General features: G+C 40.9%; 1 protein-coding gene across 4 annotated transcripts in view; it reads left to right on the plus strand.

The window, feature by feature from the left end:
• Positions 1 to 23,423, plus strand: part of NUP214 (nucleoporin 214) — a 101,348-nt gene that overhangs the window by 16,560 nt on the left and 61,365 nt on the right. For 3 of the 4 annotated variants that reach the window (XM_036854677.1, XM_036854675.1, XM_036854678.1), the window contains 11 exons: positions 1,535 to 1,696; positions 4,896 to 5,373; positions 6,689 to 6,864; positions 9,349 to 9,446; positions 12,205 to 12,291; positions 12,502 to 12,651; positions 13,982 to 14,140; positions 16,965 to 17,068; positions 19,813 to 19,995; positions 20,729 to 20,814; positions 20,920 to 21,003. In XM_036854677.1, coding sequence (XP_036710572.1) covers positions 1,535 to 1,696; positions 4,896 to 5,373; positions 6,689 to 6,864; positions 9,349 to 9,446; positions 12,205 to 12,291; positions 12,502 to 12,651; positions 13,982 to 14,140; positions 16,965 to 17,068; positions 19,813 to 19,995; positions 20,729 to 20,814; positions 20,920 to 21,003 — 1,767 coding nt within the window. The remainder of the gene's footprint in view (positions 1 to 1,534; positions 1,697 to 4,895; positions 5,374 to 6,688; positions 6,865 to 9,348; positions 9,447 to 12,204; positions 12,292 to 12,501; positions 12,652 to 13,981; positions 14,141 to 16,964; positions 17,069 to 19,812; positions 19,996 to 20,728; positions 20,815 to 20,919; positions 21,004 to 23,423) is intronic. The other variant, XM_036854676.1, reaches the window with a different exon arrangement.

Here is a 23,423-nt window from a genome sequence, read left to right on the forward strand (position 1 = left end):
TTGTATACACTGCTGGTGGGAATGTAAACTGGTGCAGCCAGTATGGAATAGAGCATGGAGGCTCCTCAAAAAATTAAAAATAGAACTCCCATGTGAGCCAGCAGTTCCACTTCCCTTTCCAAAGGAAATGAAATCTGGATTTTGAAGAAATAGCTGCACTTCTATATTCATTGCAATGTTATTACTGCAGACAAGATATGGAAACAGCCAGAGTGTCCATCAGTGGATGAATGGATAGAGGAAATGTGTTATATATATACAATGGACTGTTCAGCCATAAAAAGGAAATCCTGCCATTTGCAACAACATGGATGGACCTTGAGTGAAATAAGCCAGACACAGAAAGACAAATACTGCATGATCTCAGTTACGTGTGGAATCTAAAAAAGTCACACTCAGAGAAGCAGAGGCAAGAATGGTGGTGGCCAGGGACTAGAGGGTGGAGGAAATGGGGAGGTGTTGGTCGGAGGGCAGAAACTTTCAATTACGTTATGAATAAGGTCGGGGATCTGTACTTGAAACTTACTAAGGGCGTAGATCTTAACATAGACACACTACTATATATAAAATAGGTAACTAAGAAGGACCTACCCTATAGCACAGGGAACTCTACTTAATACTCTGTAATGACCTATATGGAAAAAGAATCTAAAAAAGAGTGGATATATGTGTATGTATAACTGATTCAGTATAGCGGAAACTAACACAACATTGTAAATCAACTATCCTCCAATAAAAATTAAAAAAAAAAAAAGTTTTCACCACACACACAAAATGGTAAAGTACGTGAGGTGGTGGATGTGTTAATTAGCCTGATTGTGGTGATCATTTCACAGTGTATACATCCATCAGGTCATCATGTTGTATACTCTAAATACGTACGATGTTTGTCAGTTTTATCCCAATAAAACTGGGAAAAAATATTTGTTTACAAAAAGCCATATTCGCACTTTGTGCTTCATTTTAGAAAGGTGTACCCGTCAGACACCACTAAGTTCCTTGCCCTTTCCCTGGTCAGGCTGTTTGGTCTGATTAGCTCATTTACTCTGATTCTCATAAAGACTTAATTGACAAAATACATGCTTATGATTCAACTGTGAATGAATATAAAGTATTGGGACTCACTTCTCTGTGCCCTACCATGTGTTTTCCAAAGAGGCTCATCTGTCATTTTATTTTACTAAAGGAGTCGCTTCCTGGAGACTCCTGTCTTGGTCAGGGGAATGCTAAACCTACCTCCCAAACACCGGGGCACACGTAAAAATCGGAGCTTTGGGAGTCAGAGCCGCTGCAGGACTGCTAGGGCTTCCCTGTAGGGCTGGCGGGACGGTGGCCACCTGATCATGCTAGTAGCTCTTCTTTAAGGAGCTGTTTCATAAACGGCTCTTCAGATCCAAATCAGAACAAACCAACTCGAGCTACTGTAGAGATGAGTCCTGTGAAGCGTCTTTTGCTTCCGGCAGTCTTCCGCTTCTGGGCCCAGGCCCTTCAGTCGACTTGGCCCTTTTATCACCTTTGTTTTCTTTTTTAACAGATGATGAGAAGACTCTTCCTCCTGCTCCAGTTCTTATGTTACTTTCAACAGATGGTGTGCTTTGTCCATTTTACATGATCAATCAAAATCCTGGTGTTAGGTCCCCCCTCAGGACACCAGAGCGGCTCTCATTGGAAGGAGAGCGACAACCCAAGTCATCAGGTGCGTGCCTCCCCCCGTTTTGGCCGAGAGGGGATACCGAGGGCTTGTACAGGAGTATTTGCTGGGATGAATACTGTGAGGACACACAGTGGTTATCTTTATCAGCCGGTCTGTCTTATCGAGGCAGGACTAATCTTTTCCTCAGACACATGCACATACTTGCCTTCTCTCACCCTCAAGCTTTATTCTCCAACCTTTACTTTAGAGAAAAAGGAATCTCAGCCCGATGGATCCCATTAGGTAATTTACTGACAGTATCCTATTATAAGACCCTATATTATGTGGTCTGAAACCTAACACGTTTAATCATGAGAGGTTGGTTAAATAAATGATTGTACATCCATACAGTGAAATGCCATGTAGCTATTAAAAATGTGATATTTATTGACAAGGAAAGGACAGAACGTATCGTAGAAGAGCACTGTATACTCTGATTCCTTTTTTATGAGAAAAATATGTACATAGAAAAGATACTTGAAAGATGTTAAAATCTAAATAGTGGCTATTGCTGGGTGATGAGAACATGGGAATTTTCTCTTTGTATTTAATTTTCTTTAGTTTTTTTTCCCCCTCCTCTTTGAAGATATCACTTAAGTAATATATGTTTATTGGAGAAAAATTAGAAAATACAAAGAATCACTACAGAACCCATCATGCAATAGCCAGTCAGCATTTTGGTACATATACTTCACATACATAAATGCATGCATATAAATGCCAATCTGCATTTTCAAAATTTTCACAATGGCAGTGTATCACTTGTGAGAACAAAATGAACTTTTTAGAAGGGCATTGTTTCATATTTTGGAATTTTACTAATATTTCTCTTTTTGAATTCTGTGAGTATATAACTAGTAAGTTTTTTCTCTTCTAATATAGCTAAAAAAGCTCATACTGCCACCAATTCTATATCTAGGAAGAAATGTTGACCAGTTGGGTTGGATGTGGTGGAGAACACTTAGGGGATCTTTCCTCACTGCTTCCCAATGCAGAGCGAGTTGTACTTCATAAATAGAGCCACTCAGATACTTGGGCTCCTATCAACTGGCAGTGTGACCCCAAGTAACATACCAGCTGCCTTGCATAGACTGTATCAGTGTTGTTGTGTTGGGATCTCTCCTTCTCTGCAGTGTGTACTCTGAGTTATTTTTTCCCCTTTAAGTGGTGCTGAGTCCCATGAACTACCTACACTCAGTTGCTGGGTCTGTCTGTAACAAGCATTGTACCCTGTGAAGTCGGGAGCCTGTGGGATGATGTTTGTTTCTGAGCACAGTTCAGTGTGAGGGACTTGCTACAAGCCCCTTATTCCCCGAGCACGAGCAAAGACCAGTTTTACTGTTTGCCTCTCCTAGAGAAACCCCATGTTCCCTCATGCTTAGCCCTGAGGTAACAGCCACGTTTAGATGAGAGGAAGAGAGCCACTGAAGGGGGAGGAGGTGTCCCACCAGTTCACCAGCTCTAGCTGAAGCTGGCTCATGGGTTCAGAGGACATCAGTGGTTCTGCTTGCTTCCACACTCCAGCGCCAAGGATGCTGGGTTGAATGATCACAAATAGCAGCATGATGGTTTTCAGATATTTCGTTCCATTTTCAGTGGGAAGATGCCTATGATTTCTTTTGGGTTTGGCATATGCTTTTTGTATTGGTCTACTAAATGCATGGAAGTGATTAACACATGTGCTTGGGTCTCTAAGGAGGTAAGCTCTTGTTGGTTCCATATTTATTGTGTAAAGGAAGTATTAACAGAATAGATAGGCTTGCATTATATACTATCACAGAAGTGACAATTTACCTGGGGGTCGTTGTTTTCAGAAAGTGGCATTTTCATAGTTGTATCCTAAGTATTTCCTTGCTTTAGACATAGTGAAGATAAACTGTCATCTCTGACAATTTGGAAGAACCAAGACCCATAAATGTATTGTTAAAAAATACTGCTTTCTTAGTTAGTTATTTAATTTGGAGAATTAACATGTTTACTTTATAGAAAGTTTGGAAAATAGAAAAAAATTTAAACTTGCCTTTTATGGTATTCTCTTTCAGTGTTTTTTCATAAACATCTTTCTTCATAGTTGTGATTATATTGTATGCATAATTGGTATGCTGGTCTTTTATTTAAATTTTAAGTGTTTTCCAGATTCTTAAATAATTTTTATGATTCATTTAGGAGTGTTTAACACTCTATTGAATATATTTTACCATTTGGGTTGTATTAAATATCTTTTTCATTTTTTAGGTTATTTCCGTAGTCTTTATTCTTAAAATTGGGATTACTAGGTACATGTTCTATGATTTTTGAGACATAATGCTAAAATGCTTTCTAAAAGACTGTGCTAAAAAGGTACCTAGTAGTGATAAAAAGTTTCAGGTTTGTTTTACCCTTTCAAACATAGGAGATTATATGTATTTTTATTTTGATAATTTAGAGGACAACCAAAAATATGCCGCATTTAAATTTGTATTTCTTTGATTAGAGAGATTGAATATATTTTCTTTTTGTGAATTAGATTCCCAGCTTATATCTATTAAAGTCTCAAAATTTTTTAAATCTCAATTTGTATGAGCTTTAAAAAAAATAAAACATATTACTTGTCATTTGCTGAAAATTTTTTTTCATTTACCTTTTGGTTGTATAACTATTTCTGTACATAGTCAAATCTTTATCTTTTGTTTTTTTTTTTTTTTTTTTTTTTTTGGTCACTTTTAGGTTTATCAAGTTGATAGACTCTAAGAGACAACTCACTTTTTGCCTCCTTTGTTTTGAGATATAGTTATATATATGCTTTTGTATATGTGTTTATCTTTAATTAACCTGGAGTTGTTTTAATGACTATTATGAGGTGTAAGTCTGAATTAAAGTTTTTCCCTGATAATAAAATATTGCAGAATAACTTATTTTTCACTGTAACATCGAGAAGTGTATTTTTTCTGCATTACTCAAGTGGGTGTTCATGAAGTCCTATTAGTCTAATGTCTTTTTGCATTTCCTTTTTCCTTCAAAGTTTTAGACATCTTACCATATGGAATGTTTGCTATGGAAAGTCCAACATCAACTCCACTTCCCTTTTTTTTTCCCCTTGTGGAACGAGAACCATTATTTCTGGCTTCATTCTTCCACAAACCCACTTGCTTTCTGTGATGTGGACCTCCACCGTTACGGGGTTAACTTCTCCCTTCCTTTTTCTCCATATTTCTCATTGCAGGAAGTACTCCTACTACCCCCACCTCTTCTCAGGCCCCGCAGAAGCTCGATGCCGCAGCAGCCGTAGCTGCTGCCTCTGTTCTGCCTTCATCACCGGCGGCTCCCACCTCCACCTTCTCTTTGCCTTCTGCCGTTGGAGGCCCTGCTGTGTTCTCCTTTGGCTCTTCATCCTTGAAGTCGTCTGGTTCTGTCACTGGGGAGGCCGCTCCGTGTTCCAGTGCCTCTGATAGTTCCAAAGCAGCCTTGGGCCCTGGAGCGTCCTCCTTCTCTTTTGCTCCTCCTCCTCCTCAGGCCTCCCTCGTACTCACCCCTGCGGCCTCTCCCATGGCACCCTCAGCTGCCTCATTCTCCTTTGGATCATCGGGTTTTAAGCCTACCCTGGAAAGCACGCCAATGCCAAGCGTGTCTGCTCCAAACACAGGAATGAAGCCCACCTTCCCACCATCAGCCTCTGCAGTCAAGGTCAACCTTAGCGAAAAGTAGGTAACACTTAAAGTTTGATGGATAGAAATACCGCTTGTTATTCACTAGAAATAGAGTCACTGTGAGTGGAGTTATTGAATAGATTTTCTTTTCCTTTTTCCCATAGTAATACTTGCAAATGGTAAAAATTCAAACAACATAAAGGTTTGCATTTCATCAGTGGACAGAGTCCAGAGATGTCTCTTAGAATTTTTTTTTTAACTATTAGAAGTTTATACTTAAATGCTTGTTTTGCTTTTTCAGATTTTAAATGTAGGAGATATTCCTTACTTTTTAAAAATGAAGCAATACAGACTATATATCCCTTAAGGAAAATGAATCTCTCTAGTCCTTTTTCTCCCTTGTGTCCACTCTTGACTCTCTGAACTGTTTTCCACATAGCCACCGAGTGATCTTGTGAAATTGTAAATACATCAGATGACAGTCCCCAGCGGCTTCTCATTGCTCTTTGAGTACAATCCAAACACTTCAGCGTGGTATTCCACTTTCCTCCAGATCTGGGTCCTACTAACTCACTCATATCTTATTTTTTACTTCTTTATCTGCTTGTTTTGTTCTCACCACTAGCATGTAAGCTTCTTGAGAGAAGTAATCCCTTATACCTTGTAACCCTTCCTAAGATGGCCATTGAGTATAAACACTACCAGTTTTCCCCCACTCTTCTGTATTATCTCTTATTACTATGAAGGGGCTGCTGGCCGCTGTCATTGTTAATATTAAATTTGCCATGCAGCCACTTCATTCTAAAGGTTGCCTAGTATCCCATTTTGTGGCCACGCCATAATTTATTTGACCAGTCATCTGATGCTGGATGTTTAGATTGTTCACAGACGTTTGCTCTTTAGGTGAAACTTACCTCCCCTGCCCAGTAGATGGTCAGCATCCCAAAGATGGTGACCTGCTCTCCTCTTCCTTCCTCATTCCCCAGAGATGATCACCCCACAACGAGATCTCAGTAATTTCCTTGACAAAAGAAGAGCACTAAACTCTCCTAAGTCCAGTAGAGTCCCACCCTCTTTCTTTACTCAGCTTGATAGAATTGACAATAAATGTTTTATACCATGATAAACTTAGTTTCATCATCATGTTAAGTACTTATTAGATATTTTCACTGAATTTTTCATTCCAAATAAGCAGATGATAAATGCTTTCATGCAGCTTTCACCTTTTATAAGAAATAGCTAAATGTTTGCATTTCCTGAAGGCAAAAAAGTATGGATAGTAAGTTATCCTTTGATGATCGCTCATGACCAGCGGGAAAGGATCTCACAGCGGCAGGCTATTTTGATCCATTCGGGCTTCCATTTTCAGGTTCACGGCCGCGGCCACCTCTGCTCCTGTTCACAGCTCACAGAGCGCACCCTCAATGCTGCCATTCTCCTCGGCCTCCAAGCCAGCATCCTCTGGACCTCTCAGCCACCCTGCACCTCTCTTGGCATCATCCAGTTCCTTGTCATCCAAGTCCTCAGTCTCTTCCTCAGTATCGGGTATGATTTTAAGCAAACTGCTTTAGAGCTCAATCCTGAATTCCCAGATGAATATTTTTCCAAGTTGTGGGACTTCCCTGGCGGTCCAGTGGTCAGGACTCAGCGCTTTCACTCCCAAGGGCGCGGATTCAATCCCTGTTTGGGGAACTAAAATCCTGTAAGCTGCACGGCACGGCCAAAAAAAATTTTTCCAAGTTGTTTAAAAATCCTTACTTGTAAGGACTGTTGTTTAAATCCTTTTTCTTGTTTCCTGTAACTCACACTGAAGTCCTGTGGCTTTTGTACTCTGGATTGGGAAGGTTCACAGTGGCCTCAGTGCTGCCATGCTGTCTCCATCTTGTTGTGGGACATTTATCTTCACGCAGAGCCTGCCCTACGTGAAGGTCGGTCACAGAGCAAGTCTTTAAGCCACATAGATGAGAAGGAGCCTACGGTGGCTTTATGCTTATTTCCTCTGATGACTGTCTTTGGGTTTTCACACTCAGCCCTACCGCAAGCAAATTTATTAAATAAAGATCATAAATGGGAATAATGATTATAGCCAAGTTGAAGTGCATTATAAAACCCCATGAGTAAATGTACCCAGCCTATCTCTTTCTTCTTTCAAACCTACAGAAAGGTTGCATAAATTATATTCTGAATACCATGCCCTTCCCTGAGAGTCAACACTTGCTAACATTCTGCACCATTTGCTTTATGTCTTTTTTTTTTTTTTTTTTTTTTAATTTATTTTAGACTGTGTTGGGTCTTCATTACTGCGCGCGGGGGCTTCTCATTGCGGTAGCTTCTCTTGTTGCAGAGCACGGGCTTCAGTAGTTGTAGCTCGAGGGCTCTAGAGCGCAGGCTCAGTAGTTGTGGCTTGCAGGCTTAGTTGCTCCACGGCATGTGGGATCTTCCCGGACCAGGGCTCGAACCCGTGTCCCCTGCATTGGCAGGTGGATTCTTAACCACTGCGCCACCAGGGAAGCCCCGTCTTTCCTTTTTAATGTAATTTTTTTTCTAAAACATTTGAAAGTTAATTGCAGACGTGAAACACTTCACCCCTAGGAACTTCAGTATGTTTCCTAAAAATAAGGGCACTCAATACATTGTCACACTGAGGAAATTTAACAGTAATCCAGTCTACAGCCAGTATTCACATTTCCACAGTTGTCCTTTTAATGTTCTTTGTAGCCGTTTTTCCCCCCCTCCAATCCAGGAGCCACTCAAGGACCACACGTTATATTCCGATTTTGTCTCGTTAGTCTCAACCAGTTTCTCACCTTTTTTGTCTTTCTCAACATTAGCATTCGTGAAGAGGTCAGGCCAGTTAGTTTTGTGGACTGTCCCTCAATTTGGATTTGAGAGTTTCCACATGGTGAGATTCACATGAAACATTTTGAGCAGTAATACCACATAGGTGATGTACATCACATCACATGATTTCTTTTTGTCCTGACGTAAGTGATGTCAGTTTGCTCACATGGTTGGGATGGTGTTTGTCAGATCTGTCTCAGTTTTTAAGTTGGTTGCTTCTGTGAATTCCAGTGATAATACCTAGCCAGACATACTTGGGTAGCCATTTGGTGTTTGAGCGTCAGGAATAATTTTATCTTGATAGATATTGAGCAAGCATTGAGCTGTGAAATTCCTGAAATCTTCTCTCTTACCTATTGCTCAGGAGAAAGGGCTGCCTTGTGGCGTTTGCCAAAGTCACGTCATTCTGGGACTTGTCGTCAAATTCTGAAAAGCACCTGTCTGTGACCCAAAAAATTAACAAGCCTTCCTTAGTCTTTTCCCATGTCTTTACAGTTCGGGAGAGACGAGATGTACCATAACACACGTACATTTTCTCCGTTTCCACCGCTTACCACCCAGATCTCCCTACCCCCATTGACATATTTAATTCTTACAGTTTGGTGGGTCTTGGATTATTGGATTGCAATCCCAGTTGTACACTGGACGCAGTGGGGTATCCCCTCCCTAACCGTTTAATCAGGCTCTCTGGAGATGAGGCTTGGGTATGAGTTTTGGTGTATTTTTTTAAAGAACTCCTAGGTGATTCTAATGCGCAACAGGGTGAGACTTGTCCTAGAGGCTTCCAGGAGGGTCCTGAAGACCTTGTGAGTTCTTACAGGGCGATGGGGATTACTGTTCTGGTGGTCTTTAAACTTTGCCCCCAGTTCCCAGAGGTGCATCAGGAGCCTCTGCGGGGAGTAAGGATGGGCCAAGTGGACAGCCTCCTGGGCCTCCACACCATCCACATACCTATTATCAGAGACACTCCAGTTCTACCTGCTTTACAAAGGAGTTTCCCGTTTTAAAATGTGATATGTGTTTTTTAGTTGTTTGGGAACTGTGGGTGTCACTCTTGGTAACAAAGATCATAAACGGGGGCTAGGGACAATGAGAAACTTTTTTTTTTTAGATTTGAGGAAAGGATGTTCGCGATAGGAGAAATAACGGGAATAAATGCTGTTTGTTTTAACTGACTTCTTGTTCCAGCAGGGCGATCTGCTCAGGGTGGTCCAAGTCCAGTGCCATCGATGGTACAGAAATCACCCAGGATAACCCCTCCAGTGGCCAAGTCCGGCTCTCCCCAGGTACGTTTAAACTCAACCTACAGTGCTGTGTTTATTAATTTACTGCCCAAAACATACATGTTTATAAAATGGGTTTTTGTGTTTTAGAATTCACACCTTTGAAATAGTATATAGGATTATGTGATAGGAAATACCAAAGTATGATCTTTGAATATTTGCAATGTGAGCTCATAAAAGCCATTTATCTCAACCCTAGAGTCTTAGAATTGTTTTCTCTGCTGGTTCCTGAGCTTATCCATGTTATGTTCCGTTTGTTGAATTCTCTTTATGTCTGAAGACTATGGTGTAGCCCCTGATTTTTTTCTGTCATTCCCAAAGTAACCAAGAAATCTACGCACTGCCTTCTTTTTCTTTTTCTTTCCATAACAACTCAGTTTATTTTAGTTACTTAGTTTTTTACTAACGTGGAATACACATGGGGGTAAAAAAGGATACATATGACACATGTCCACCTCAGTGAATTGTCACCAGCTGAATACACCTTGGTAACTAACACCCAGATCAAGAAATAGAACATACTAGGGTCCCAGAGTCCCCCTCATGTTCACCTATCTGGTCACAACTCTTGCCAAACAGGTCTCACTATTATGATTTCTAACAGCATAGCTTAGTTTAGCCTGTTTATACCTTCTGTAAAGTGGAATCATACAGTATATATTCTTGTGTCTGACTGTTTTGCTCAACATTATGTTTGTGAGATTTTTCCACATCATTGTTGCTGTATGGAATTCATTGGGCGACTCTACTACAAGTTTCATTCCATCCTTGACAGGCATTTGAGTAGCTTCCGGGTTTGAGTCATTGTGAATAGTGTTGTTATGACCATGCTAGTTGACATCTTTGGGTTAATATGTGTGTGCGTTTTTGTTGGGCAGATACCTGGGAGTGGAATTGTTGGGTCACAGACTATTCGTCTATTCCTCTCAGTACGTTCCTACTAGGAGTGTATAAGTTCAGCCGCTCCACATCCTCACCACTCTTCGTATTTTTCATTGTTTATTGTTGTTGTATTTTGTGGTTTTGATTAGTATTTCCCTGATGACTAGTAAAATTCAGCTTTTTTTTCATATGACTATTAGCCATTTGACTATCTTCTTCTACAGGGTGTCTTTTGGGTTGTCTTTTACTGATCTGTAAGAGTTCGTTCCTTGTTGAATATGCACATGCATGTGCAAACACATACGTATAATGCAAATACTAATACTTTCTCACTCTCTGAATTGCCTTTACATTCTCTTTGTGGTATCTTTTGATGACTACAGTTCTTAATTTTAGTATAATTCAATATATCAATTTTTCTTTTATAATGAGTGCTTTTTGTGTTCTGTTTTAGAAATCATTTCTTATTCCAAGGTCAAAAAGATGTTTTCCGAAAGTTTTATTATTTTACTTTTCATATTTAGATCTGCAGTCTATCATCTCCATTTATTTTTATGGTTTAACTTAAAGAGCATTTTCTGTCCATTTCCCACTTGATTACTTGAGTGCCCTCAGAACAGGAGTCATGTCTTTTCCTTCTGTCCCTCTCCCAGTCAACCTCCTTCCTGCCCCCAGCACACACCTGTACAGGCTCCACAGTAAATGGCCAGTTTACAGGTGTAGCTTTTGGCATAAAGCATGACACATGGCATTTATTAAATAAAGCTGTTTTAATGAATGCTTATGCAGTCTAAAAACTCTCCATGTGTTAATTGCTGTAGGTATCAAATAATCCGAAAGCCATCTCAAGTTATAACATCTCTAAAGCAGAATTCTTGATTTCCATCTTCCCCAGAACCTGTTCCTTTTCTAGTATTCCCATCTCAGTAAGCAGCACTAACCAGGTAGTTTGCTCTACCCGCAGTCCAGAAGTCATCCTAGATTCCTCTCTTTAATAGCACCTCCCCCAGTCCATACTAGCAAAGGTCTTGCCAGCTCTGCTCTGTGATGTGTCATATGTCATAAATCCACATCTCTGTCCCCTGCTAACGTCGTATTTCAGGCCATTATCATCTCTTCCCTCATTAGCCTCCTGACTCCTCTTCCTATTTCTCTTCCTACCTGTCACTGTCATCCATGCTCTATGTAGCAGTAGGAGGGATCCTTTAATATCATAAATCAGAGGATAGTTTAAACTCTCCTAAAACTCTGCTAGTACTTTTCCAACTCACTTAGAATAAAATCCAGACTCCTTGGAATAGCTTTACACGACCTGCCTCTGCCTGCCCCCAGCTCCCTCCCTGACTTGATGTGCCCACATTCACTTTATATCTTTGCCTCAAACTTGCCAAAGTCTTTCCTGCCTCAGATTCTTTGCACTTGCTCTTCTCACTGCCTGGAGGTGCTTCCCCTAGAGCTTTCCATAGCTTTCTCCCTTTCTTCAGGTCTCAGTGCAGAGGCAGTGCTCAGTGAGGGCTTTTGGGCTGTCTCATGTCAAGCAGTGCCCACTTTTATTCTCTCTATATGTTCCTGTTTACTTTTTTCATATCACTTATCACTAGCTGAAATTACCTGAGTTGTTTACTTCTTATTATCTGTCTTGTCCCAGTAGAATGTGAGTTCCATGAGAGTAGGGACCTCATCTACCTTGTTTACCTTTATCTAGAGCATGTCTTATACCAGGAAGGTACCCAGTAAATACGGGTTCAAAAGAGTGAGTGGTGCAACAGTGACGGTATTGTGAGAGCGCCGCACCTGTGATAGGCACGGAGCCACCTGCTCCAGGAAGCCATCACTTGGGGTGTGGGATGCACTTTAAAACCTTTGCCTTTCATTTCAGGCAAAATCACTTCAGCCTCCTGTTACAGAAAAGCAGGGACATCAGTGGAAAGAGTCAGATCCTGTGATGGCTGGAATCGGGGAGGAGGTAAATTTGTTCCTGCAGATTTTTCCAGAAGTAGCTCTGATAGTGAGACTTGACTGGCTCTGAGTGTGGACTCCTACGTGACTGTTTTATTCTGGCATTGAGCCTTGGCGTGTTCTGGGAGTCTGCGCTGTTAGCGGGCCCGGGAGCAGTGACAGACATGACTGCCATGCCATTCAGACTGAGCCGTCCCCTCATTTGTGGCCTCTACAGGTCACTCACTTTCAGAAGGAGTTGGAAGAGTTGAAAGCCCGAACTTCCAAAGCCTGTTTCCAAGTGGGCACTTCTGAGGAGATGAGGATGCTGAGAACAGAATCAGATGACCTGCACACCTTTCTTTTGGAGATTAAAGAGACCACAGAGGTTTGTGTTTTTGATATTCTTCCTAAGTTGAATTGCACATTTGCAAATTGTTGTCCTGATACTCCACGGATGTATGTATTTTCTCTCTTCAGGAATCACCAGTCTTGTTTTTTATGTGGATGAGTGGTTTACCTAGGAATGCCTGACTTCAAATCCTACCTTTAGCACTTAATAATAAATTATGTGACTTTGGGCAAATTATTCCAGCTATTCTATATTTTAGTTTTCTCATGTGGAAAATGGAATAATAAGTACTTTCTACCCCATTGACACTTACAAGGCACTCCATAAAAGTTTATTCTAGTTGTTAATTTAGTTTAGATATATTTGAAAATTTACTAAGTTTTTTTTCTTGGTATAAAAGCAGACTTTAATGAAGATACTGTGGGTCATTTACAGGAGAAAATTTACTGTCTTTTATAGTAAATTGTTAGGTTATAAAGGGTTAAGTTTAAGGTAAAAGCAGGATACTTAAGAGCATATACAGTTTAAAAATAACAAATATTTGTTGTTAACTGTTTATTTACTGTGTTACAATTATTACTACTTACTATGTGCCAGGCATATCTATATTATCTCATTGAATCCTCACAGCTTTTCTGTGTGGTAGGCACTATTATTCTTTTTGTTTTGCAAGAACAGGAAACCAAGGCTTAGAGAGATGAAGTAATTTGCCCAAAGCCACCCAGTTACTGAGTTATAGAGCCAGGATCCCAGTTCAGACTGCCTGACTCCAGAGCTCTGGTCTTAAATAACACACTTGGAAAGAGGAAAGTTCTCAAGGGTGGGGAAGGGATAAGTTGGGAATTTGGGATTAATAGATACTACTATATGTAAAGTAGATAGACAACAAGGACCTACTGTATAGTACAGGGAACTATATTCAATATCTTGTAATAACCCATAATGGAAAAGAATCTGAAAAAGAATATATATATATATATATATATGTGTATATATAACTGAATCACTTTGCTGTACACTTGAAACATTGTAAATCAACTATACTTCAATAAAATTTTTAAAAATTAAAAAAAAAAAGAGGAAAGTTCTCCACGGTTTTAACAGTGATCATCTTTAGATGGCAGGATTACCAGTACTTGTCTTATTTCCTGAGTTTCTGATCATTAGAGTATGTATTTTTTTAATGAGGAAGGAAAAAAAATGAACATTAGTATCTTTCTTTCCAAGCATGAAATTCACTTTTTGCTATATTCATATGTTCATCATGTTAAATATTTGAGAAATACCACCTTCCTTGATCTAGAAAGAAAGGTTTATTTCTTGGAAATACCACTTTTGTATCAATTCATCCTCGTACCTTTTCTAGTCTCTTCATGGAGATATAAGTACCCTGAAAACAACTTTACTTGAGGGCTTTGCTGGTGTTGAAGAAGCTAGAGAACAAAATGAGAGAAACCGTGACTCTGGGTATCTGCACTTGCTCTATAAGAGGCCGCTGGACCCCAGGAGTGAGGCTCAGCTCCAGGTAGGAGAACCCCGCCAGAGCTGCTGAGAACAGACTCCTAGACAGGCGCTCCTTTGGGAGGTACAGGCTTGCCCAACTGCTTGTACAAAGTTGTTCATTTCCTGTGAGTGTTGACCCACTTGGCATAGACTCCCTTCACTGTCGCAAAGGAAATGGCACTTTCCCACTTAAGGTTTTTTGGATTAAACAAAAACATAATTCTTAATTAAACCTTAAGATTGGTAGAGAGTAGCTGTTAAAAAAGATATGTTTAGAAATCAAATCAGGAATAATAATTATTAAACTAGCAACTGTTCATTGGGCACCAAGTACTCTGTGAGGTGTTTTTTTTTTTGTTTTTTTTTAATATAAATGTATTTGTTTATTTATTTATTTATTTTTGGCTGCGTTGGGTCTTCGTTGCTGTGCGTGGGCTTTCTCTAGTTGTAGTGAGCAGGGGCTACTCTTCGTTGCGGTGCACGGGCTTCTCATCGTGGTGGCTTCCCTTGTTGCGGAGAATGGGCTCTAGGCGCGCGGGTTTCAGTAGTTGTGGCACACGGGCTCAGTAGTCGTGGCTCGTGGGCTCTAGAGCGCAGGCTCAGTAGTTGTAGCGCATGGTCTTAGTTGCTCCACGGCATGTGGGATCTTCCCAGACCAGGGCTCGAACCCGTGTCCCCTGCATTGGCAGGCGGATTCTTAACCACTGCGCCACCAGGGAAGCCCTGTGAGGTGTTTTTTAATACATTATTTCTAGTCTTCAAACCCTGCTGCTCTGCAAGGTGAGAGTTACTGATCCCATTGTACAGATAAGGAACTGGAATGTCATAGGCTAAGGAGCTTGCCCAAGGTAATGTTGATTCTAGTAAGAGTGGGACCAGAATCGAAACTTCTACCTGCCGGGGCTCCTTCCTGTAACTATTAGCAAAGTTACTTTTCTCATTCTTAATTATTCCTATATTCTTTTTGAGCTAAATCTGAGTTTTGTTTCCATCTTTCAATTTATTCAAAATTGTTGCATCACAGCTTTAGTAGGGGTCATCTCCCAGCACCTTGCCTTTCCCTAGAATCAGGTAGGAAAGGGTGCAGGGGTGGCAGCACTGGCCTTCCTCACCTGGGACCTGAGGGTCTGTGAGTATGGTGAACCCCCTCCTGCCTCAGAGGATTTGAGGCTGCAGACTCTACTGTTGCTGTCATTTCCATCCCACACCTGGTAAGCATACTGACAGTAGGAAAATGAAAGAAGTGGAGGCCTCCCAGAAAGGCTGAGGAACCCCTGCTGTGTCCTGCCGCCCTTGAGGTATTCCTAGGTGTGTCCTTCTCTTGCGGATGGTAACCCTCTTAGCAGAGAGTGCCGACCACCTGCCTACCACTCATCAAATTACAGGCCTCCACATTGAATCTGGTTACTCTTTCTTCCTGTGTGCCTTTTCACCCCTTGCTCTGTGTGCAAACTAAAAGAATTCAGCTTTGGGTGAACCACTTTCCCCATTCAAGGGAAATAATTTTCTCTTTTCCACAGTGCTAAGTAGATAATAATAGCTAGCATTTATTGAATGCATACCATATACAAAAGAAAGATAAGGAGTCAGAGACGCAGGAACTACCCAAGTCTCACCACTAATAAATGCTGGACCCTGGAGCCTGGGCGGTCTGGCTCAGAGCCTGTGGTGTTCAGCACTACACTGCAGCTGGATAAGTAGCAGCAGAAAGATGGACTTGTAAATACAACGTGGGGTGTGTTGCTGTGGGATTGCAGATGGGGGAGCAGCTAAGCCACAGAAAAATATTTGTGATAGGCCTTAAAAGAAAAGTTTTTTTTTCCTGGCAGACAAAGTTGGGAGGGCATTCAGAAGAAACAAGATTAGTTAATGCACAGAGGTGTGGTCACATGTGAAGTGTCCACAGTAAAGGGCCTCCGTGTAGTCCTGGAGCACTGAGTTGAAATTTGTATTTGATGCTCAGGTTACTGCTGCTTCCTAGAATCAGCCTGGCTCTCTTTAAATGACATTTTCTTCTTCAGTTAAGACACATACCCTTGTCCAAAAATAATTTTGAAAATACAGTTAAACACATTAAGATCTTTGTACAGATGTAAAGAGTGTTTTCCACTGTAAAGCACATTGTCTTCATTTGTATACATGTTTAATGGAATGCTTCGTTTGCATTAATGGAATGCTATATTTTTTTAATTTTTGAGAGTCAAATGGTATAGCCATGAAGGTTAACACTGGACCAATATTTAAAGAAAATTATTGCAGGCCTAAAATAAATTAATAGGTAAGACTTTTAATAATGGTAAATTCAGTTTCTAGTGCTGATACTATTCTTTGTTTTTGAGAAATGAGTTTTTCCCCACTGGTGAGATGACTTCTGTGTTCTACTCTATGAATAGATAGGTGCAGAATTATTTTCAGCACTGTTTTGTAGAATAATTTTGTCTGTATTACAGTTAATTTCATGGGTGGGAGAGCAAAAGCTAAATGGGTGCCCTGTCGGAGTAACAGAGTGCAGTGGAAAATTCCTAGGCCATGTGGAGATACTTTACAGGAGCTGAAAATGAGAACTAAGCAAGAACATTGGTTCCCTAGAGGCCCTAGGCCGATACGCCCTTTCTGTTTCCCTTTTCTTCACACCACCTCTCTGTCACACGCTTTAAAAGGTTGAGTTGCTGTTTTTCATTTGAATTATAACATTCTAATGATTGTATTAAAGCCTGTTAACGTTTCCCTTGTTCATTATGGTTCTCAGTATAAAAGACTTCAAAGTCATTTTAACTGTTTTGATACACCTTCCTGCAAGCTACTGGACAACTGAGTCATTTTGACATTTCATTTTTTTCTTGTAGGAAATTCGGCGCCTTCATCAGTATGTGAAATTTGCTGTCCAAGATGTGAATGATGTTCTAGACTTGGAGTGGGATCGGCATCTGGAACAAAAGAGAAAACAAAAGTGAGCGAGGCCTCTCATCCACTGTGTAGATAGTTGCTGTAGCCCTTTTAAAGGATCATTCAGGAGGATTTATAAAAAACCCTACAAAGGTTCATTCTCTTTGACCCAGTCATTATACATCTAGAAATTTGTTCTACAGAAATAATAGCAATATTCACAATAGTTTACATAGAACAATTTATATTACAGCACAATTTAGGAGAGTGAAAAATTGGATTCAGTCTAGTTACCCAAAAGCTAGAGGAGTGGCTAATAAATCTGGTCACATTTTTTTCTTAATGCAGAATACTGTGTAACCGTTGAATCGCATATTCTCAAAAAAATCATGTTAAATATGTTTTGTGTTACATGAACTATACAAAATATATAATCCTGTAACTAATTATTAGGTATAAAATATAAAATATGAAAAAGGTAAGACATAAAATCAAACTAGGTGACCTCATTGTGGAGGTCTAATGTAGAAAAGGCTGGAAATAAATCTGTCAAAATACTCATACCTGCAAGATGAGATTAAGAGGAATGTTTCTTTTATACTTTTCTGTATATTCCAAATTTTCCTTTGGAGGAAACATTCCTAATTAGTATGGATACCTAAAAGGATGAGAGGAGTGGTAACAGAGGTAGAGGAAAACCTTCTATCCTAATCTTCCATCCGTGGATATTTGGTTTTATGCCTCGTGTTTTCCAGAAGGAATAGAATGCAGTACATTGTGAAAGCAGTAAGGTGCCCACAAGAAATGTGAAAACCAGGTCAGCCCTCAAAATGCTAGATTTCTGAAACACCTATACTTGATTAATGTGATTAGCCTTGTAAGGAAACAAACCAGGAAATGATCTATTCGCTTGTTTACAAAGCTGTGAGGTCACAGAGTTTTTTTTTTTTTAATTTTAATTAATTAATTAATTAATTTATGGCTGTGTTGGGTCTTCGTTTCTGTGCGCGGGCTTTCTCTAGTTGTGGCAAACGGGGGCCACTCTTCATCGCGGTGCACGGGCCTCTCACTATCGCGGCCTCTCTTGTTGCGGAGCACAGGCTCCAGACGCGCAGGCTCAGTAGTTGTGGCTCACGGGCCCAGCTGCTCCGCGGCATGTGGGATCTTCCCAGACCAGGGCTTGAACCCGTGTCCCCTGCACTGGCAGGCAGATTCTCAACCACTGCGCCACCAGGGAAGCCCCGGTCACAGACTTTTAAGTGGGGCAACCTGGGTGTTGTGTCGGGGGCAGGGCTAGAAGGTGTTTAAAGTTCAGTAAACAGAATTTAATACATTGTATTCTACAGTGTGGAGAAAGGCTTTGTGCCCGACCTGAGGAGCATAGATAGGTATGGGAAGACAGAGGTGAACGTTGATCCTCCAGACACTGGCAGGGGGAAGGTTCTGTGGCCTGGAGCACTTGTCCCCGTGGGCAGTTGGGCCCCTTTAGAGATTTCAGAGCTTACTCCCCCAGTTCGGAATTCATGTTCCCCCCCATGTGAGAGAATGGCTTGACCCGACAGTGAGAACGTTCTGCTCTGCTTGACAGTTGGATTTCTCTTTGCTAATTAATAAGTTGGCTTTTTAAAAAGTGCATGATGGGGACTTCCCTAGCGATCCAGTGGTTAAGACTCCGTGCTTCCACTGCAGGGGGCACTGGTTCGATTCCTGGTCAGGGAACTAAGATCCCACAAGCTGCACGGCCAATAACATAAAATAAAATAATAAAAAAATTTAAAAATTAAAATAAACAATAAAAAGTGCATGATGCTAACAGAGAAGCCAGGCTTTGTTCTCCTTTAAACAACCCCATGGATTTTCTACTTAACGTGCTTTTTTTTTTTTCTCTGCACTTGGGCTTTCTTTAGTTGCGGTGAGTGGGGGCTACTCTTCGTTGCAGTGCGCGGGCTTCTCATTGCGGTGGCTTCTCTTGTTGCGGAGCACGGGCTCTATCTAGGCACGCAGGCTCAGTAATTGTGGCTCGTGGGCTTAGTTGCTCCCTGGCATGTGGGATCTTCCTGGACCAGGGCTCGAACCCGTGTCCCCTGCAATGGCAGGCAGATTCTTAACCACTGCACTGCCAGGGAAGTCCCTTAATGTGCTTTTTTTAAGTTCCCTTTCTGTAGAGTTCAGATTCTTAAATCTGTACAATTTTCTAGCACTTCTCTGTTTTGGGCCCTTCTCTAGATGTTGCCTTGTACCCTATTGAAATGCCTATTAAAAATATATGTTGAACTAACTACCTTGTCACCAGAAAGAAAGGGACAGTTGTCCCTGTCTTCTTGTAATTCTTTTGGGTGGGTGACCCCCCTGCTGCTAAATCGTGTGCTGTTCCTCTGTTTCAGTGTTGACAGCACTCTGTAGAAATGACTGACTGACTCCCTAGATTTCCCTTCACCCTTGGGCTTTTTCTTTTTATTTCATATAATTTACATACAGAGGAATATGCATATCCTAAATATACAGCTGGATGAATTTTCCCCCACTTCTTCCCTGGAACCCATCTGAGGTTCTGTGTGGCTGTGCTGTCCTCTGCTGCAGGCCCGGTCCTGCACAGCCGAAGCTGCTCTTTCCTCCTTCCACTTTATCCTCGTTAGGCTTTCATCCCCTTTTTATGTTCTAGTACTTTCTTGATGTTTCTTTCCCACTAGTGGTTCTCCAGTTTAGTCTTCTCACTGTTAACAGTTGTGGTCTTTTTTTTTCCATTCAGTGGGGAGTTCCCTTACTTGAACCATTCACATTTAATTCTTTCCTCCTTGCTCTCAACAGGCGCCTGCTTGTGCCAGAGCGAGAGACGCTGTTTAACACCCTTGCCAACAACCGGGAAATCATCAACCAACAGAGGAAGAGGCTGAATCACCTGGTGGATAGTCTCCAGCAGCTCCGTCTTTATAACCAAACCTCCCAGTGGGGCCTTCCCTTGGATGTTCCCTCGCAGAGCAGCACTCACAGGTGTGCAGGAGAATGGGCCTGTTAACGCCCCGTGCACTCAGTAAATGTGGCTGGATGAACGAATGAATAGTCAGAGTTAGGTGGAGTAGTCCTAGAATGGTTCACATGTGTCTTTGAAAGTGACTCTGCTGTCTTTCACCTGTGTGAGCCTGGTCAGATTCCTCACCCTCTCTGATCCTCTGTTCCTTTGCCAAAAAGTAGGGCTAACAATACGTGCCTCGTGGGATTACTGGAGAGTTTAAAGCTAAGTCTTTAAAGCACCTAGTAGTGTGCCTGATGAAACAGATGCTCAATAGATGATAACAGACACTGTAGTCACAGTATTATTGTTTAATTGAAAATTAACTGTCAGGGTTAGGTTGACCAATTTGTCTTGAAGCTCAGATTTATCATTTTGCAAGAATGTGGAGATTTCAGACTCTGCAGTTAGACAGTTTACCCCTGAAGTTACCAAGGTGGTCTTGTATTTCTGCCTTTAGGCCGAATGTGTAGATTTTAATTGCCCTTCCTGCTGGAGCCCCGTTGGTGGTGTGTTTGCTCTGGGGTTGGGATATAATATTGAGACTGTGATCTCTTTCCTCTTGGATTAATTTCCTTGATTGGTCAGATTTTCCATTTCTGTATTGGGATGCTCTCATATCTTGCCTTTAGATTTAGGAGGATAATGTACCACCACCACCCCCCCGATTTCTCAGGTCGTAGTTGGTTCATATGTAACACTATCCTATTTCAGTTTTGACAGTGACCTCGAAAGCCTGCGCAATGCTTTGTTGAAAACAACCATAGACTCTCAAACCAAACCCTTGCCCAAAGTCCCAGGTAAATGAGTTCTTCCCAGTCTTTAAACTCTCTTTGTTCTCTTTCATCTACTGACATCTTAAAAACCGAGTCTTATGCATTTATGGGTTCATGAATTTCTTGCAGCTAAACTGTCCCCCGTGAAACAGGCACAGCTGAGAAACTTCTTGGCCAAGAGGAAGACCCCACCGGTGAGATCTACTGCTCCAGGTAGAGGAAACTGGTCCTGAATTTTTAGGATAAACCATATAGTACATGGTGTGGGAGTAGGATGGGGTGTGTGTGTGTGTGTGTGTGTGTTTTTCTTTGGTTCTTAATGGGAGATAGAGAAAATGTCCCCAGAATCTGTCATCCATTTGAATATTGGGGTAAGAAGCAGCTTATACATGGTCAATGAAGCAGTTCAAGGTAGTTATTCTGGCTTTTACACTGTGTTTTCCACAGTCCTTAGGTTCTGTGGCAGTGACTCCCAAGGGTTTTGGGGGAAGCTGAGCTGGCGGCAGGGGTCCTAGCCTCTGCTTTAGCTAGAGAAGCTTTACTTTTCTGATTGGTATGGGGTTTTGAGTAAGGCTACATTTGAAAAAAAGACATTCTAAGAAGAAAAAAAAACGACAGATTAGGGAATGATGGCTAAAAACACTTGCTGAAAAGAAGCCATATACCTGATAAAAAATATTTTGTCATGAAATTATCTATATAATTACCTGAATTTTCTTTTAAAAAACTATTTGTTAGATGCAACTTTAGGCATAACCCTGCTTTGCTCTAGTGCCTGTAACTGCTTTTTTCTTTGAAATTATGTTTTGAGTTGAAATTTTTTTTTTTTTTTGGCTGCACTGGGTCTTTGTTGCTGTGCGTGGGCTTTCTCTAGTTGTGACGAGCCGGGGCTACTCTTCATTGCGGTGCGCGGGCTTCTCATTGCGGTGGCTTCTCCTGTTGCGGAGCACGGGCTCTAGGCGCGGGCTGTGGTAGTTTCAGCACGCGTAGCCAAGCTTTTTGGAAAATCAGGATCCAGTCCAGGATTGTACATTGCATTAAGCTGCTGTTCTCTTTAGTCTCCTTTATTTTTCCTTTTTGACAGTTTTACTACTTAAGCTTGCCTCCCCAAACACCGTAATTTGGTTTTGCCTGTTTTTTGGGCTTTGGATACTGCGGAAGGCCATTTATTTATTCTCTGGATGGGTTTCTCTTACTCCACACCAGGTTTCTAAGAGTCATCCATGTTGCTGCATGTAGCTGTTTGTTTTTGTTGTTTTGGTGTATGAATATACTGCATTTGTTTATCCATTCTCCTTTTGGTGGACATTCACTGTTTGCAGTTTTTAGCTGTAACATAGTAAAATATTGCTCTGAACATTCTTGTGCTTGTCCCTTGGGGTACACGTGTATGTCTTTTATGTGGTCATGTGGCTCCGAGTGGAATTGTGTCTCGTACTCTGTCCCTGTGCTCAGCTTCAGATTGTGCGTGCAGTTCTCCAGAGTGGTTGTACCGATTCACACTTGGCCATCAGTGTATGAATATTCCAGCTGTTCCACAGCCTTGCCAAGCCTGATGTTATCAATCTTTTTCCTTTTAACTCTGCTGGTGTCACCTTTTTATATGTTTAATTACCATTTGGGTATCTTCTTTTGTGAAGTGCCTGATTAAATCCTTTGCTCATCTGTCTATTGGATAATCTGTCCTGCTGATTTGTAAAAGTTTTTATCAGTTCTTGATACCAGCCTTTTGTTGGTTATGTGAGTTTGTAGTTATTCACTTTGTTGCCTTTTTAGCCTCTTAGTATCTTTTGGCAAAGAGAAGTTCTTAATTTTAAAACAGATTTTTCAGCCCTTTCTTTTATGGTCAGTTCCTGTTGTTCTGTTGAAATCTTTCTCTACCTCTAGGTAACAAGAGTATGTATGCACCTTTATTATTGTCTAGAAATGTTAATGCTTTGCCTTTCAAATTTAGATCTGCTATCTACCTGGAATTGATTTTTTTAAAACAACTTTATTGAGGTATAATTTGCATATCATAAAATTCACCTGTTGTAAGTGTATATAGTTTGACTATTTTTGGTAAATTTACAGAATTGTATAACCATCACCACATTCCAGTTTTAAAACATTTCCATCACTTAAGAAGTTGCCTCATGCTGTTTGTAATCAGTTCCTATTCTGCTCCCAGCAACCACTGATCTGTTTTCTTTCTCTGTGGAACTGCCTTTTTTTAGAAACTGCATATAAATGGAATCATATGTAGTCTTTTGCTTTGGCTTCTTTCCCTTAGTATAACTTTGAGGTTCACCCATGATGTGTATCATGTATTAGTAGTTCATTCCTTTTTTTGCTGAATGGTATTCCATTGTATGGGTAGACCATATTTCGTTTATACTATCTGGAATTGGTTTTTGTGTATGATACAAAGTATCGCTCTCATGTCGTTTTTTTGTATTTAGATATCTGATTGTCCCAGCACTGTTCAGTGAAGATTCTTCCTCCCTGCTTAGTGGCCACCTTTGTTGTAAATCGGTTTTCCTTATACTCGTAGGTCTGATGGTCTGTACACTGATGAGAAACCACTGCCACCGCACTGCCTCAATTAACTGGTGCTAAAATAAGTCTCGATACTGTTTTTTTTTTTCTAGATC

This window comes from Balaenoptera musculus, chromosome 6 (assembly GCF_009873245.2).
Source record: "Balaenoptera musculus isolate JJ_BM4_2016_0621 chromosome 6, mBalMus1.pri.v3, whole genome shotgun sequence".
Lineage (NCBI taxonomy): Eukaryota > Metazoa > Chordata > Mammalia > Artiodactyla > Balaenopteridae > Balaenoptera > Balaenoptera musculus.